The sequence below is a fragment of the Rhinopithecus bieti genome, unplaced genomic scaffold (genome assembly GCF_001698545.2).
Source record: "Rhinopithecus bieti isolate Rb0 unplaced genomic scaffold, ASM169854v2 scaffold_49762, whole genome shotgun sequence".
Lineage (NCBI taxonomy): Eukaryota > Metazoa > Chordata > Mammalia > Primates > Cercopithecidae > Rhinopithecus > Rhinopithecus bieti.
Window position 1 is genome coordinate 256,693 of NW_016819845.1, and position 13,537 is coordinate 270,229.

The following is a 13,537-nucleotide window of genomic DNA, read 5'->3' on the forward strand; positions in this document are numbered from 1 at the left end:
TGGGCGTGGTGGTGCATGCCTGTAATCCCAGCTACTCAGGAGGCTGAGGCAGGAGAATCACTTGAACCCAGGAGGCGAAAGTTGCAGTGAGCCAAGATTGCGTCATTGCACTCCAGCCTGGGCGACAGAGCAAGACTGTCTCAATTGAAAAAAAAAAAAAAAAAAAAAGACTCCGAGTCTTGCTCTGTCACCCAGGCTGGAGTGCAATGGCACAATCACGGCTCATTGCAGCCTTGAACTCATGGGCTCAAACAGATCCTCCCACCTCAGCCTCACAAGTAGCTGGGACTACAGGCACAGCCACCACCTGCCCTAATTTTTAATTTAAATACATTTCTTATGCTTAATCTGTGATAACCCAGATTGAGTAGCTCTTATTCAAAAGTTCTGAGTATTTTAGATTTTTTTTTTTTGAGATGGAGTTTTGCTCTTGTTGCCCAGGCTGGAGTGCAATGGCGTGACCTCGACTCTTCAACCTCTGACTCCCAGGTTCAAGAGATTCCCTTGCCTCAACCTCCCAAGTAGCTGGGACTACAGGCGCCCACCACCACGCCAGGCTAATTTTTTTGTATTTTAGTAAAAGACGGGGTTTCACCATGTTCACCAGGATGGTCTCGATCTCCTGACCTCGTGATCCGCCCACTTCGGCCTCCCAAAGTGCTGGGATTACAGGCGTGAGCCACCGCGCCCAGCCTAGAATTTTAGAGTTTTTCAGATTTGAATACTTGCAGCACACATAGTAAGTGAGTATCCCTAATCTGAAAACCTGAAATCCTCTAATTTTGGATTAGGGGTGTCCAACCTGTAGCATTAAAATTGTAACAGAATAAAAATCTGTTAGACTATAATAACCTAGTACATTAGAATTTTATATAAAATAACCTTGCAAAATGCAGCATTACATGGGAATTGTCTGTTAAAAGCACAAAAAACAAAAATTTTAAACCACTTAACTAATATCACCTATAATATAGTCTCACAACTTGGTCTGATTATGGCAATCCTGCCTTCCCAAATCTAATAACATATCTTAATAACTTCACACTTCACCTATCTCCTCTACAAGCTTCTTAGCAATCCGCCTAAATGCTACTTTTTTTTAATGCTATCTCTGTACAAGTAATTTCCTCTACATACAGAATGATGCCCTTCTCTGCCTTTTCTTCATCTAATCCTCTTTTAAGACCAACTTCTTGGGCTGGGCGAGGTAGCTCACACCTGTAATCCCAGCACTTTGGGAGGCCGAGGCAGGTGGATCACAAGGTCAGAAGATCAAGACCATCCTGGCTAACACAGTGAAACCCTGTCTCTACTAAAAATACAAAAATTAGCCAGGCGTGGTGGTGGGCACCTGTAGTCCCAGCTACTCGGGAGGCTGAGGCAGGAGACTGGCGTAACCCTGGGAGGCGGAGCTTGCAGTGAGCTGAGATTGCATCACTGCACTCCAGCCTGGGCGACAGAGCTAGACTCCATTTCAAAAAACAAAAAAAAGACCAACTTCTTGTATTACTGTTTCAGTGACGGTTTCTGACCCTGCTCCCCACTCCTCCTTGAACTTATATAATATATTGATTGCTGTAGAGACTTTTTAAACTTTACCTAAGTTCTACCTAAATATATGATTCCGCCAGTAGGCCATAAGGTACTTAATATCACACAGTAGGCCTTATTTATATCTCTAATTACAGCTAGGGTCAAGTGCTGGGAGTTGGAATAATGGAGACTATTTTTTAAAGTTTCAGGAAGAAGCATCTTAACTCACTTAAGAAATAAAGTGGTTGCCCTAAGTTGAAGGCATATTCATAACTAAATGAACTGAACTATTTGTTACTCCACTCCTTTGATATTGTCACACAGCCCACAAGCATGGAAACTACGAACCAATGCAAAGAAATAGTCTGACCTTGCTTATACCTAAAAGCCCACTACAATAAATGCAAAAAAAAAATTAAAGGTTTTACTGTGAGTGTAAGAACTCAATCAGAAAAGCCCAATAGTCACTAATTAATTACTTAGTCAAGTTTTGAGCAAATGTAAATATAATTATGACCTCACTCTCAAATAAAATTCATTTAGAATGATTTTCACATGTAAATATTTCATTTTTCTTAGATGTCTAACTTCAACAGAAATTCCACTTCAGAAAACAGAGCAATAATGGAAACTTCTAAGTTTCACTGCAAACATGCAAAAATATGGCATCACAACACCCAATGTACACTCAGCAGTATTTAACCGCTCAGCTCAATATACGGATATATTAAAAACCAAACTCGATTCTTGCTGATGGCATGTCAAAGTAGCTGATGCAAGACAAATACATGCTGATTATTCCTGGCCAACACACATGCATCTTTAAGTACATATGAATTAGTAAAGTCTCATCCTATGGTCCTTGAACTACCAGTGACTCAAGAAAAAGCTTGCTGGCAGCCTAGTTCTGCCAGATAAGCAGAAGCGGAAAGATGCGAGGGATGAGGAGGGGCATGAGGAGAATCAGGTGCAGTGGCCCCCCAAATGAAGATAATCACTCAGGTGGTCTGCAGTAAGGAAAAAATGAGAATCATTAAATAGGCAAATTGATCATGTCCAGTTAATTTGATCATGTTGCTTAAACTAAATAAACCTGATGTTTTCCTGCAACAAGGTAAGAATGTGTTTTGGTCAAAAGCCACAAGAGATAAATGCATCAATGTAAAGGCAAAATTTTGTTTCTAGTGATTTAATACTCAATAATCATTCCCATTAGAGGACTCACCTGGGTAAATTAGTATAACAAGGTACTGCCACAGCTTTGCATATACAGTAAGAAAATCAGGCAGATTTAAAAATAAAACCTATCTATTAAAATCTGTCCAAAGAAGAGGCATTATAGACTAGGGCTATCAAAAGTCAGAAGAATAAAAATTGCTATCATGTCTAATGGATTAAAGTTTCTGTCCATAAAATGCAGCACTAATAACTGATTCCTAAATAAATTTAAATTAGAGATGAAAAAAATCTTCACATAATGTCCACTGCAAGATTCTTCTTTAAAAATGCCTTCTGGCTGGGCACGGTGGCTCACGCCTGTAATCCCAGCACTTTGGGAGGCCGAGGCGGGCGGATCACCTGAGGTTAGGAATTCGAGACCAGCCTGGCCAACATGGTAAAACCCCATCTCTACCAAAAATACAAAAATTAGCCAGGTATGGTGGCGGGCGCCTGTAATCCCAGCTATTTCAGAGGCTGAGGCAGGAGAATCGCTTGAACCTGGGAGGCAGAGGTTGCAGTGAGCCAAGATCCTGCCACTGCACTCCAGCCTGGGCAACAGACTCCCTCTCAAAAACAAAACAAAACAAAAAAAACTTCCAACATAAATTCCAATCCTTTATTGATAGAAAATTGAATATGGAGTGGGACTAGCCCAATGGAAGGTAGACGATCAGGGAGCAGCTACAATGGCCCATGTCAGTTTTTAATGTAAACACTAGTGCTAAAACTTTTCCCAAAGAGCATTCAGCTCTCCCCATGTCCAATATTTTCCAACTGTAGCTTCCTTGACCTATATATTAAGTTCCCATACCTGACAGACCTGTTTACCCAGAGTACCACTGTATTTTCAACCTGTGTCTTCTTGCTGCCCATTTTCCTTTTGGTCCCCTCCCCACAACTCCACTTATCCTAGTAAAATTTGCTGCCTTCTGCTTCCTATCAAGTAAATACTCTAAAAGTCTCTTGCCAAAGTGGTATGAAATTTTAGGCACCTCTCTCATAAAGCCCCGGAGTTCACCGACCCAGAAAATACGAAGGATTTTTACTTCCACTGTCACACTAGGGGTAAAAGGAGACTAAATCTTCAGTCCTCCTCAAGCTCAATTTTGCTTTACCTTTTTTTTTTTTTGAGATGGAGTCTCACTGTGTCGCCAGGTTTGGAGTACAGTGGCGCAATCTCAGCTAACTGCAACCTCCACCTCCCAGGTTCAAGTGATTATCCTGCCTCAGCCTCCTGAGTAGGTAGGACTATAGGCACGTGCAACCACGCCTAGCTAATTTTTGTATTTTTAGTAGAGACAAGGTTTCACTATGTTGGCCAGGATGGTCTTGATCTCCTGACCTCATGATCTGCCAACCTCAGCCTCCCAAAGTGCTGGGATTACAGGTGTCAGCCACTGCACCTGGCTGTTTTACTCTTTACTATTGGCACAACTCAAAGAACAGAAGCATAAGAAAATTCAATAAACCAGTTTGATGATGTGTAGAATATAATGGACACTGAAAATGCATAAGAAAGAAGTACACACGACATTCTTGGTGAAGAAAGTCTTACAGAGAATGTGTTTGTCCTGAACCACACCAACCTCAAAAGGGCTACTGGTATATTCTGGAATTGCATACCCAAGAAATCTACCTTGTTTTAGGATATGAGTAACAAACTACAGCTAGAATTTTTGCAAACATCATGTATTAGTCCGTTCTCATGCTACTATAAAGAACTGCCTGAGAATGGGTAATTTATAAAGGAAAGAGGTTTAATTGACTCACAGTTCCGCAGGGCTGGGGAGGCCTCAGGAAACTTACAATCACAGTAGAAGGGGCAGCAAACACGTCCTTGTTCACATGGCAGGAGGAAGAAGTGCCCAGCGAAACGGGGAAAAGCCCCTTAAAAAACCAGATCTTGTGAGAACTCACTCACTATCTCAAGAACAGCATGGAGGTAACCACCCCCATGATTCAATTACCTCCCACCGGGTCTCTCCTATGACACGTGGAGATTATGAAAACTACAATTCAGGATGAGATTTGGGTGGGAACACAGTCAAACTATATCACACCACGGCTAGAACCAAGTTACTGAACCAAATTATTTTCTGAAATTACAAGAATGATCTGTTCTAAATGCAACCAGATTAGTTTTACAAGCAGAGACCTGCTTCCCTACTTCCCAATTCAACAAAATTCAGTATACTAAATACCTACTTACTATGTGTCAGGCCTGATTAGAGGTGATTTTCTTATTGCTTCACCCTTTATGAAACTCTTATGACTCAATTCTTAGTATTCTTCTCCTCTTTCACTTACTTATTGGCAGTCATTCACTTTTACACCTTCAGTCAACTCACCCCAGCTGATCCCAAAATCCACAATCATAGCACTAAGCATCTAGGAGTTCCCTATCTAAATTTCCGTGCCACACTAAATGGTGACTCCACTTAAATATTCTTCTGTCACCTATACCTTAACATATACTAAATGCTAAACCAGGGCTTCTCCCAGCTATCTTTCTTATTCCCCAAAATCTGCCAAGCTACCTCAATATTCCTGGTCACTCAGGTTCACAAACATCGTATTATTTTACTTCTCTTTTTCTCTTCTGTATCCCTACATCCAATAAATCACCAACTCATGCTATTTTTTTCCCTGATGGGTTCCTCGCCCTAGTCTCTTCCCACTTTAGACAATCCTATACCAGTGCTTCTCAAACATTAATGTACATAGGAAATCACTTGAGAATCTTGTGAAAATGCAGATTCTGTAGGTCTAAGGTGGGGTTTGAGGCTCTGAACGTCTAACATGCTGCCAAGGTGATGCCAATATTGCTGATCCAGAGACAAAACTTTTTAAGCAGCAAAGTACTAAATTGTAAATTCCTTTGAGGGCAGAGATTTTTTCCCTCTGTTGTAATCCCAGTAACCAGTACATAACAGTGGTTCAACTAATATTTAGTGAACGACATTTAGCAGTCAGTACACCCCTTTCATCAGATGATAAGCTCTTCTCTTCAGGAGTCCACAGTAACATCCTACTCAATACCTGCACAGTTTCTCCATCATTTTCTCTCACACACACTGCTCAAGCCAAAGCAGCCACTTTATCAACCATTACCCCACGCATGTATTATTTACAACCACTTCCAAGCTTTACTTCATAATCATTCTTCTATCTGGTATGTTTTTAAAAACATTATACAGGCCAAATAAAGCATGTTTGTTGACTGGATGTGACTCATGTACTATCAGTTTACAAACTGAGCTAGATAATCAACTGGGGCGAAGATCAGTCCCCCAAGACTTCTGACCCCGTACATGTGGGCCAGTTGCATTATGTTCTCTTAGGACAGATGCTTTCATTTTTAAGGTTCATTATTGGGTGCAGAGACAAAGAAAGGGAGGGAGGGAAAGAGGGAAGAAAGAGAAAGGGGGAGAGAAGGGAGGGAGGAAAGGGAGAAGACAAAAAAAGGAAACAAATGGCCGGACACAGTGGCTCACATCTGTAATTCCAGCACTTTGGGAGGCTGAGGTGGGGGATCACTTGAGGTCAGGAGTTCGAGATCAGTCTAGCCAACATAGTGAAACCCTGTCTCTACTAAACATACAAAAATTAGCCAGGCGTGGTAGTGCGCACTTGTAATCCCAGCTACTTGGGAGGCTGAGGCAGGAGAATCGCTTCAACCTGGGAGGCGGAGACTGCAGTAAGCCAAGATAATGCCACTGTACTCCAGCCTGGGTGACAGAGCAGATTCTGTCTCAAAACAAACAAACAAACAAACAAACAAAATGGGAACAAAAGACAAAGTACATTCATGAATTACTTTTGTCAACTTTTTTTCTTTTTTAGCTACCCTGTTAACTGAATTGTCGACTTTTATGAACCATTTCACTGCTAATAACCTTTCATCAGATCCATCAGATCAGACAGAGGAAATAAAAGTTTTCTACTTCTTGAGAAAGCAAATGTTAGCTGTGAGATTTGCAAATTATTGGCTATAGCTCTATTCTATATACATCAGTGAAAGGTTACTTTATATTTAAAACTGAAACTAGAAGCACAAGCAACAGAAGAAAAAATAGATAAATCGGACATCATTAAAATTACAAACTTCAGGTGATGCACGGTGGCTCACGCCTGTAATCCCAGCATTTTGGGAGGTCAAGGAGGGAGGATCACTTAAGTCTGGGAGTTTGAGACCAGCCTCAACAACACAGGAAGACCCTGTCTCTACAAAAAATTTTAAAATTAGCTAGCTGTGGTAGTGCACACCTGTGGTCCCAGTTACTCAGGAGGCTGAACCAGGAAGATTGGCTAAGCCCAGGAGGTTAAGGCTGCAGTAGGCCATGATTACACCACTGCACTCCACCATAGGTAATAAGAGTGAGACTCTATTAAAAAACAACAACAACAAACCTTTGTACATGAAAAGACACCATCAAGAGAATGAAAAGACAACTCACAGAATGGGGGAAAATATCTGCAAATCATATACTTGATAAGGGTTCAATATCCAAGATACATAGAACTCTTACAACTCCAAAAAAAAAAAAAAAAAAGCGAAACAACTCAAAAAATGAGCAAAGAGCATAAATAAATATTTTTCCAGGGACGATGTATAAATGGACATGAAAAGAGGCGCTCAACACCACTACTCATCAGGAAAATGCAAATCAAACTATGAGGTACTACTTCAGAATTGCTGTAATTTAAAAAATGGAATATAACAAGTGATGGTGAAAATACAGAGAAACTGGAACCATCATACATTGCTGGTAAGAATAAGTGGTAGAAAATAATCTAGTAGTTTCTCAAAAAGGTAAACACAGAATTACCATATGATCCATCAATTCCACTCCTATACAGCTGAAAGAACCGGAAACAGAGACTGAAAACAGATACTTGTACACCAAAGTTCAGAGCTGCATCATTCACACCAAAATGCGGAAGCAGCCCAAATGTCCATCAACAGATAAATGGATAAAAAAAAAAAAAAGTGGTATATACATGGGCAGGAGTTCGAGACCAGCCTGGGCAACATGGTGAAACCCTGTCTCTACTAAAAACACAAAAAAAACAATTAGCCAGGCGTGGTGGTGCGTGCCTGTAATCCCAGCTACTCGGAAGGCTGAGACAGGAGAATCGCTTGAACCTGGGAGGTGGAGGTTGCAGTGAGCTGCAATGGAATTGCACCATTGCATTCCAGCCTGGGTGCCAGAGCGGGCCTCTGCCTTACGGAGGGGGAAAAAAAAAAAAGGCGGTATATACATACAATGGAATATTATTTAGCCAAAAAAAGGATAGATGCTACCACAGGATGAACGCGGGAGACATTATGGTAATTAAACCACAAACAAAAGCAAATATTATATGATTCTACACCATATAACTTTGTGAATATAATCAATGTCACTGAATTATACATTCAAAAATGGTTGAGATGGTAATTCTGTTATATGTTTTGCCACAATTTTATTTTTATTTATTTTGAGATGGAGTCTCGCTCTGTTACCCAGGCTGGAGTGCAATGGCATGATCCTGGCTCACTGCAACCTCTGCCTCCCATGTTCAAGCAATTCCTGCCTTAGCCTCCTGAGTAGCTGGGATTACAGGCACTTGCCACCACGCCTGGCTAATTTTTGTATTTTCAGTAGAGATGGGGTTTCTCCATGTTGGCCAGGCTGGTCTTGAACTCCTGACCTCAAGTGATCTGCCTGCATTGGCTTCCCAATGTGGTGGGATTACAGGCGTGAGCTACTGGGCCTGGCCAATTTTGCCACAATTTTAAAAAAGTAAACTAGAGAAAAACAGAAAACTAGCATTCTTTATAGCAGCTCTGGGTTTAAGCTCTGACTGCCAGTTATAAGCTATGTGATGATGAGCAAGTTATTAAAGGTTGGCGCAAAAGTAATTGCGGTTTTTGCCATTAAAAGTAATGGCAAGGAACAAAATCATTTTTGCTCTAACCGAATAATAGCTCTAGGCTTCAATCTTTATCTGTGAAACAGAGATACTATTCACCTCATAGGGTTGTTAGGACCTGTTACATAATAAATACTGGATAAATGGTAGATGCTATTCAAAAACCATTGTTGCTCATTGAGTAGGTGTCTGTAAGGTTGCTATAAGGTATCTGAAAGAACTCCGTGATGTTCTCAAGACATTCTGGAATACAGACTAAAGGAATGAATGTCCAGCATTCAGTTATTCTCTGTAAACCTGAAAACTTGTGACCACCACGGTCAGTTCTCTTAGGACAGCACTAAATGTACAAAATAAATGACACACTCAGAAGGTGAGAAGTTACTTTGTACATTACTATACTTTCATTCAAGAGGTAAAAAAAAGAAAAGCGGCCGGGCGCGGTGGCTCAAGCCTGTAATCCCAGCACTTTGGGAGGCCGGGACGGGCGGATCACGAGGTCAGGAGATCGAGACCATCCTGGCTAACACGGTGAAACCCCGTCACTACTAAATGCAAAAAACTAGCCGGGCGAGGTGGCGGGCACCTGTAGTCCCAGCTACTCCGGAGGCTGAGGCAGGAGAATGGAGGCTGAGGCAGGAGAATGGCGTAAACCCGGGAGGCGGAGCTTGCAGTGAGCTGAGATCCGGCCACTGCACTCCAGCCCAGGCGACAGAGCAAGACTCCGTCTCAAAAAAAAAAAAAAAAAAAAGAAAAGCTTGTTAGCTGTCTTCAATTAATACAAGTTTATTGGATTTTCTGCCCACATATTTATTTTAAAAAATCATAAAGGATTTAATTCCTTAGCAAATGCCATGGCTAAAGGCTTGTCTAGAGGTCCTAAGTGCCGACTCCAGCATCACAATGTCATTATAGTAAGACGGAGAACCAAACAGAATGTCTAAAAATGTCAAAACAGGCTGGGCAAGGTGGCTCATGCCTGTGATCCCAGCACTTTGGGAGGCCGAGGAGGGTGGATCACTTGAGGTCAGGAGTTCAAGACCAGCCTGACCAACAAGGTGAAACCCTGTCTCCACTAAAAATATGAAACTAGCCAGGCATGGTGGTGCACGCCTGTAATGCCAGCTATTTGGGAGGCTGAGGCAGAACTGCTTGAACCAGGGAGGTGGAGGTTGCAGTGAGCCAAGATCACGTCACTACACTCCGGTCTGGGCAACAAGAGCGAAACTACATCTCAAAAAAAAAAAAAAAAAAAGTCAAACCAATGGGAAATTCTAGGAGCATGGAAGCTTAGAACTGTTAAATAATTTTACATAACTTCTATGACATACCTGCCTTGATTAAAAGTAGGCATTAAAAAAAAAAAAAAGCAGGCTGGGCACAGGGGCTCACACCTGTAATCCCAACACTTTGGAAAGCATAGGCAGGCAGATTAATTAAAGATCAGGAGTTCAAGACCAGCCAGGCCAACATGGTGAAACCCCGTCTCTACTAAAAATACAAAAAAAGTAGCTGGATGTGGTGGTGGGCACCTGTAATCCCAGCTACTCCTGAGGCTGAGGTAGGAGAATCTCTTGAACCTGGGAGGCAGAGGCTGCAGTGAGCGGAGACCGTGCCACTGCACTCTAGCCTGGGCAACACAGCAAGACTGCATCTGGAAAAAAAAAAAAAAAGCAGCCTAACTACTCAAGTGGCTGAGACCAGAGGACTGCCTGTGCCCAAGTGTTCAAGGCTGCAGTAATCTATAATCATGCCACAGTACTTCAACCTGGGTGACAGAGCAAGACCCTATCTCAATAACAAAATATAAAAATAAATTTTTTTTTATTTAAAAAAAGCCTAAGTAGCTGGAGCTCAAGAACTAAATTCTAGGCAAGGTATATGCCAGAGGAAAATACAACAATTAATTCCAAAACAACAGATAATGCAAAGCCTAGAATGTGAATTAAGCCACTTCCATATTCTACAGTCTCTTATAAAAATCTCCCAAATTCCTTCAAAGAAGTAATACATCTAATGAGGAAGCTTTTATTGATATATACATACTTACTTGCATATATAAGAGATGGATTCAGAGGGAAAAGGAAAGTATAGTATTTCAAATGGTCAAAAGACTTTTAAAAAATCTTTTTCTTACTAAGGCTGGCTGATATTTAGAAAGGGTCAGGCTATTCCAAAATGGTGATGTTTGCACAACCCTGTGAATGTAATTATTTTGTTTATTTTTTTAAAGACAGAGTCTCACTATGCTGCCTGGGCTGGTCTCCAACTCCTGGGCTCAAGCAATCCTCCCGCCTCAGCATCCCAAAGTGCTGGGATTACAGGCATGAGCCACCCCACCTGGTTGGTGAATGTAATTAAATCTGTCATGAAAAGTTTAAACCCGTTATAAGAAGCATGTGAAGACTCCATGTTGATACAACAATTTTCATAACCAAATACATTCAGATTAAAAGCACGGCAAAACCCACCTCTACTAAAAATTTTAAGAAAATGAGCCGGCTGTGGTGGAATGCACCTCATGGTCCCAGTTACTCAGGGGGCTGAGGTACAAGGATCACTTGTACCAGGGAGGTCAAGGCTGCAGTGAGCTGTGCTTGTGCCACTGCACTCCAGCTTGGGCGACAAAGCAAGAACCTGTCTGGAGAAACCAAACCAAGCTCCCCACAACCCCCCCAAACCTAACTCACTACGACAGTATGTTTGAAAAGCTAGGGATCTGTGCCAACACCCTCAGGAAAAAGTCTTTCCCTTCCCAACAATCTACTTAATAAGCAATTTTTTTTTATATGTTAACCTGCAACACACCTGAGTTAATTTCATTAAACCACAATTAACTCTTAATTATCACGACGATAATGGAGAATAAAAGCGTCCATAATCAAATTCCAGAAATAATCCTTTAGCCCAAGAGCCTCTTCCCCGACCCCAGTTACATCAGGGCCCATGCCCTCTCTCCAAAAGAATATAAAGATGTTTGGTGGCTGATGTTCCTTTTTCTAAACTTTATGTATAGCACAGCTTATGGTCCAGAGAACTCAGTCCTCAAAGAACCTGATACTATAGCTATCTAACTGGATACCACTAGTAATAAATTACCCAAAGCTAAGATTTCACGCTTTTTAAAGCCCATATTAATAATGCCTGTCTGGTCATAAGTCACACTACCAAAAGGCTTAAATAAATTAATCCACATGCATTACGGAGAAGAGCAAAATGCTTATGACAATATTAAAATGAGTGTGAAAAAAAGTAATTAAAACCAAACACTAGCTATAACAAATACTAATATATTTCAGAACCATTAATGATCACCACAATTAGAGGAAGATTCATTTTGACCCCCAATCTGACCTTAACCCAAGGCTGTTTTAAATCTTGCCCTTTTTATCTTCCTGCTTTATTGTCACTGAGGATCTCAATGTGCCAGTAATAATGCTACGACATAAAATACACTATAAAGTAGCATTTTCATGGACTTTTTCAAGACAACTGTCACTGAGTTCTCAAGTTATTTACCCAGGATTTAGTCATACAGGATACCCATAGATTTTCGTAAAGTGGCATGGCTAACCATCATGGAAGCCAGGAAATCCATCAGTCAAAAAACTTAGGTGTACATGGTTTGTGAAGAGAGCTTAAGTGACATGGCAAGCAACTGGTCTAAATGTCAGTATGTTAAGAAAAAGTTGTAAACCCTCCCATACCCAAACAATTTAAAAATTTACAAACATGCACATTTTAAGGCAGCTAACATTAGGTCAAAAATCAAACCAACGCTATCATCTTTGCCCCAAGGCTGTTTATAACTAAAATAATTTACAGAATGGACGTAACCAAAGGTCAAATAAAAGTAGAACTAATTTTATTATACTGCCATACTATAACTACTACTGATTGAATTAAAATACCTACCCTCAGCACGCTTTTACTATAAAGTAGATGTGCGTTCCCGTGTTAGAAAACTTTTAAAGTACTGATCTTACTGGGGTAAGTCAGAGTCCAAATGCATTTGTACTTTTATCCTACATAATTTTCCTTCTACGTAAGACAGATGGGAATTTGATTAGCCCACCCCGACAGCACACCGGCCTAACACCCCCAAGCTCTAGCAAGAAGCCACGTTTTACCCGGGAAGACCGTTTCCCCTCCCCTCCTTAATACAATGCCTGCGGCCCCTGGAGTCTCCCCTAGTCGAGCTCCTGAAACTCGCGGGTTTAAATGGCCAATTTGGAACCAACCGGGGCAGCTGTCATCTGAAACTCAGGAAAGCTGAGACCAGCCAACTCCACTGAACAAGGAAGGGTGCGGAAAGATGTGGCGGGGCCCGTCGGAGGGAACGCATCAAGCTCCCTCCCCCCGCCATCAATTCGCTTTTCCGCAACCCCGGCGCCGCCATCCTGTTCCTCAATAATTAAACGGGCTGGAGAGACAGTGAGGTGGCCAGAAGGGCAGCTTCGGGTCCGACTTCCCCGAGCTGAGCGGACCGGTCGGCGAGGCCGAGGGCTACGTCCCCGGCGCTCAGAGGACTTTTCTTCGCAGCTGGGGCGGGAAGTGGCGATCCCCGCGGCCGGCAGGGCAGCCGGAAGCGGAGCGCGGGGAATGACGTGGAAGAGGGGATGACAAAGGGGCGCGGGGGCCCGGCGCGGCCCGCGGGGGTCGGGACAGGTGGCCGGGCCTGGCCGGGAACAATGGGGGGCCGAGGCTGCCCCCTGGCGCTCACCTACCTCCGGTGCCCTCCGAGTTCTCGTTGAGGCTGCCCGAGGAGTCGTGCTGGGCGCCCACACACCCGCCCATGGGGGCCCCCGGCGCCTCGTCCGCCACCTCCGGACGCTCGTCCGGGCCGCCGCCGCCGCAGCCTCCTCCG

The 13,537-nt window shown here is 42.5% G+C and overlaps 1 protein-coding gene across 4 annotated transcripts in view; it reads right to left on the reverse strand.

Moving 5' to 3' along the window:
* Window positions 1–13,531, reverse strand: part of UBTD2 (ubiquitin domain containing 2) — a 75,532-nt gene extending 62,001 nt beyond the window's left edge. For 2 of the 4 annotated variants that reach the window (XM_017859297.1, XM_017859294.1), the window contains exon 1: window positions 13,398–13,471. Coding sequence is in view for 1 of the 4 variants with exons in the window: in XM_017859293.1 (XP_017714782.1) it covers window positions 13,398–13,467 (70 nt within the window). In the remaining 3 variants the exon portion in view is untranslated. Of the gene's footprint in view, window positions 1–13,397 lie in introns of all 4 variants that reach the window. The other 2 variants (XM_017859293.1, XM_017859295.1) reach the window with 2 other exon arrangements.
* Window positions 13,532–13,537: the final 6 nt, after the last annotated feature.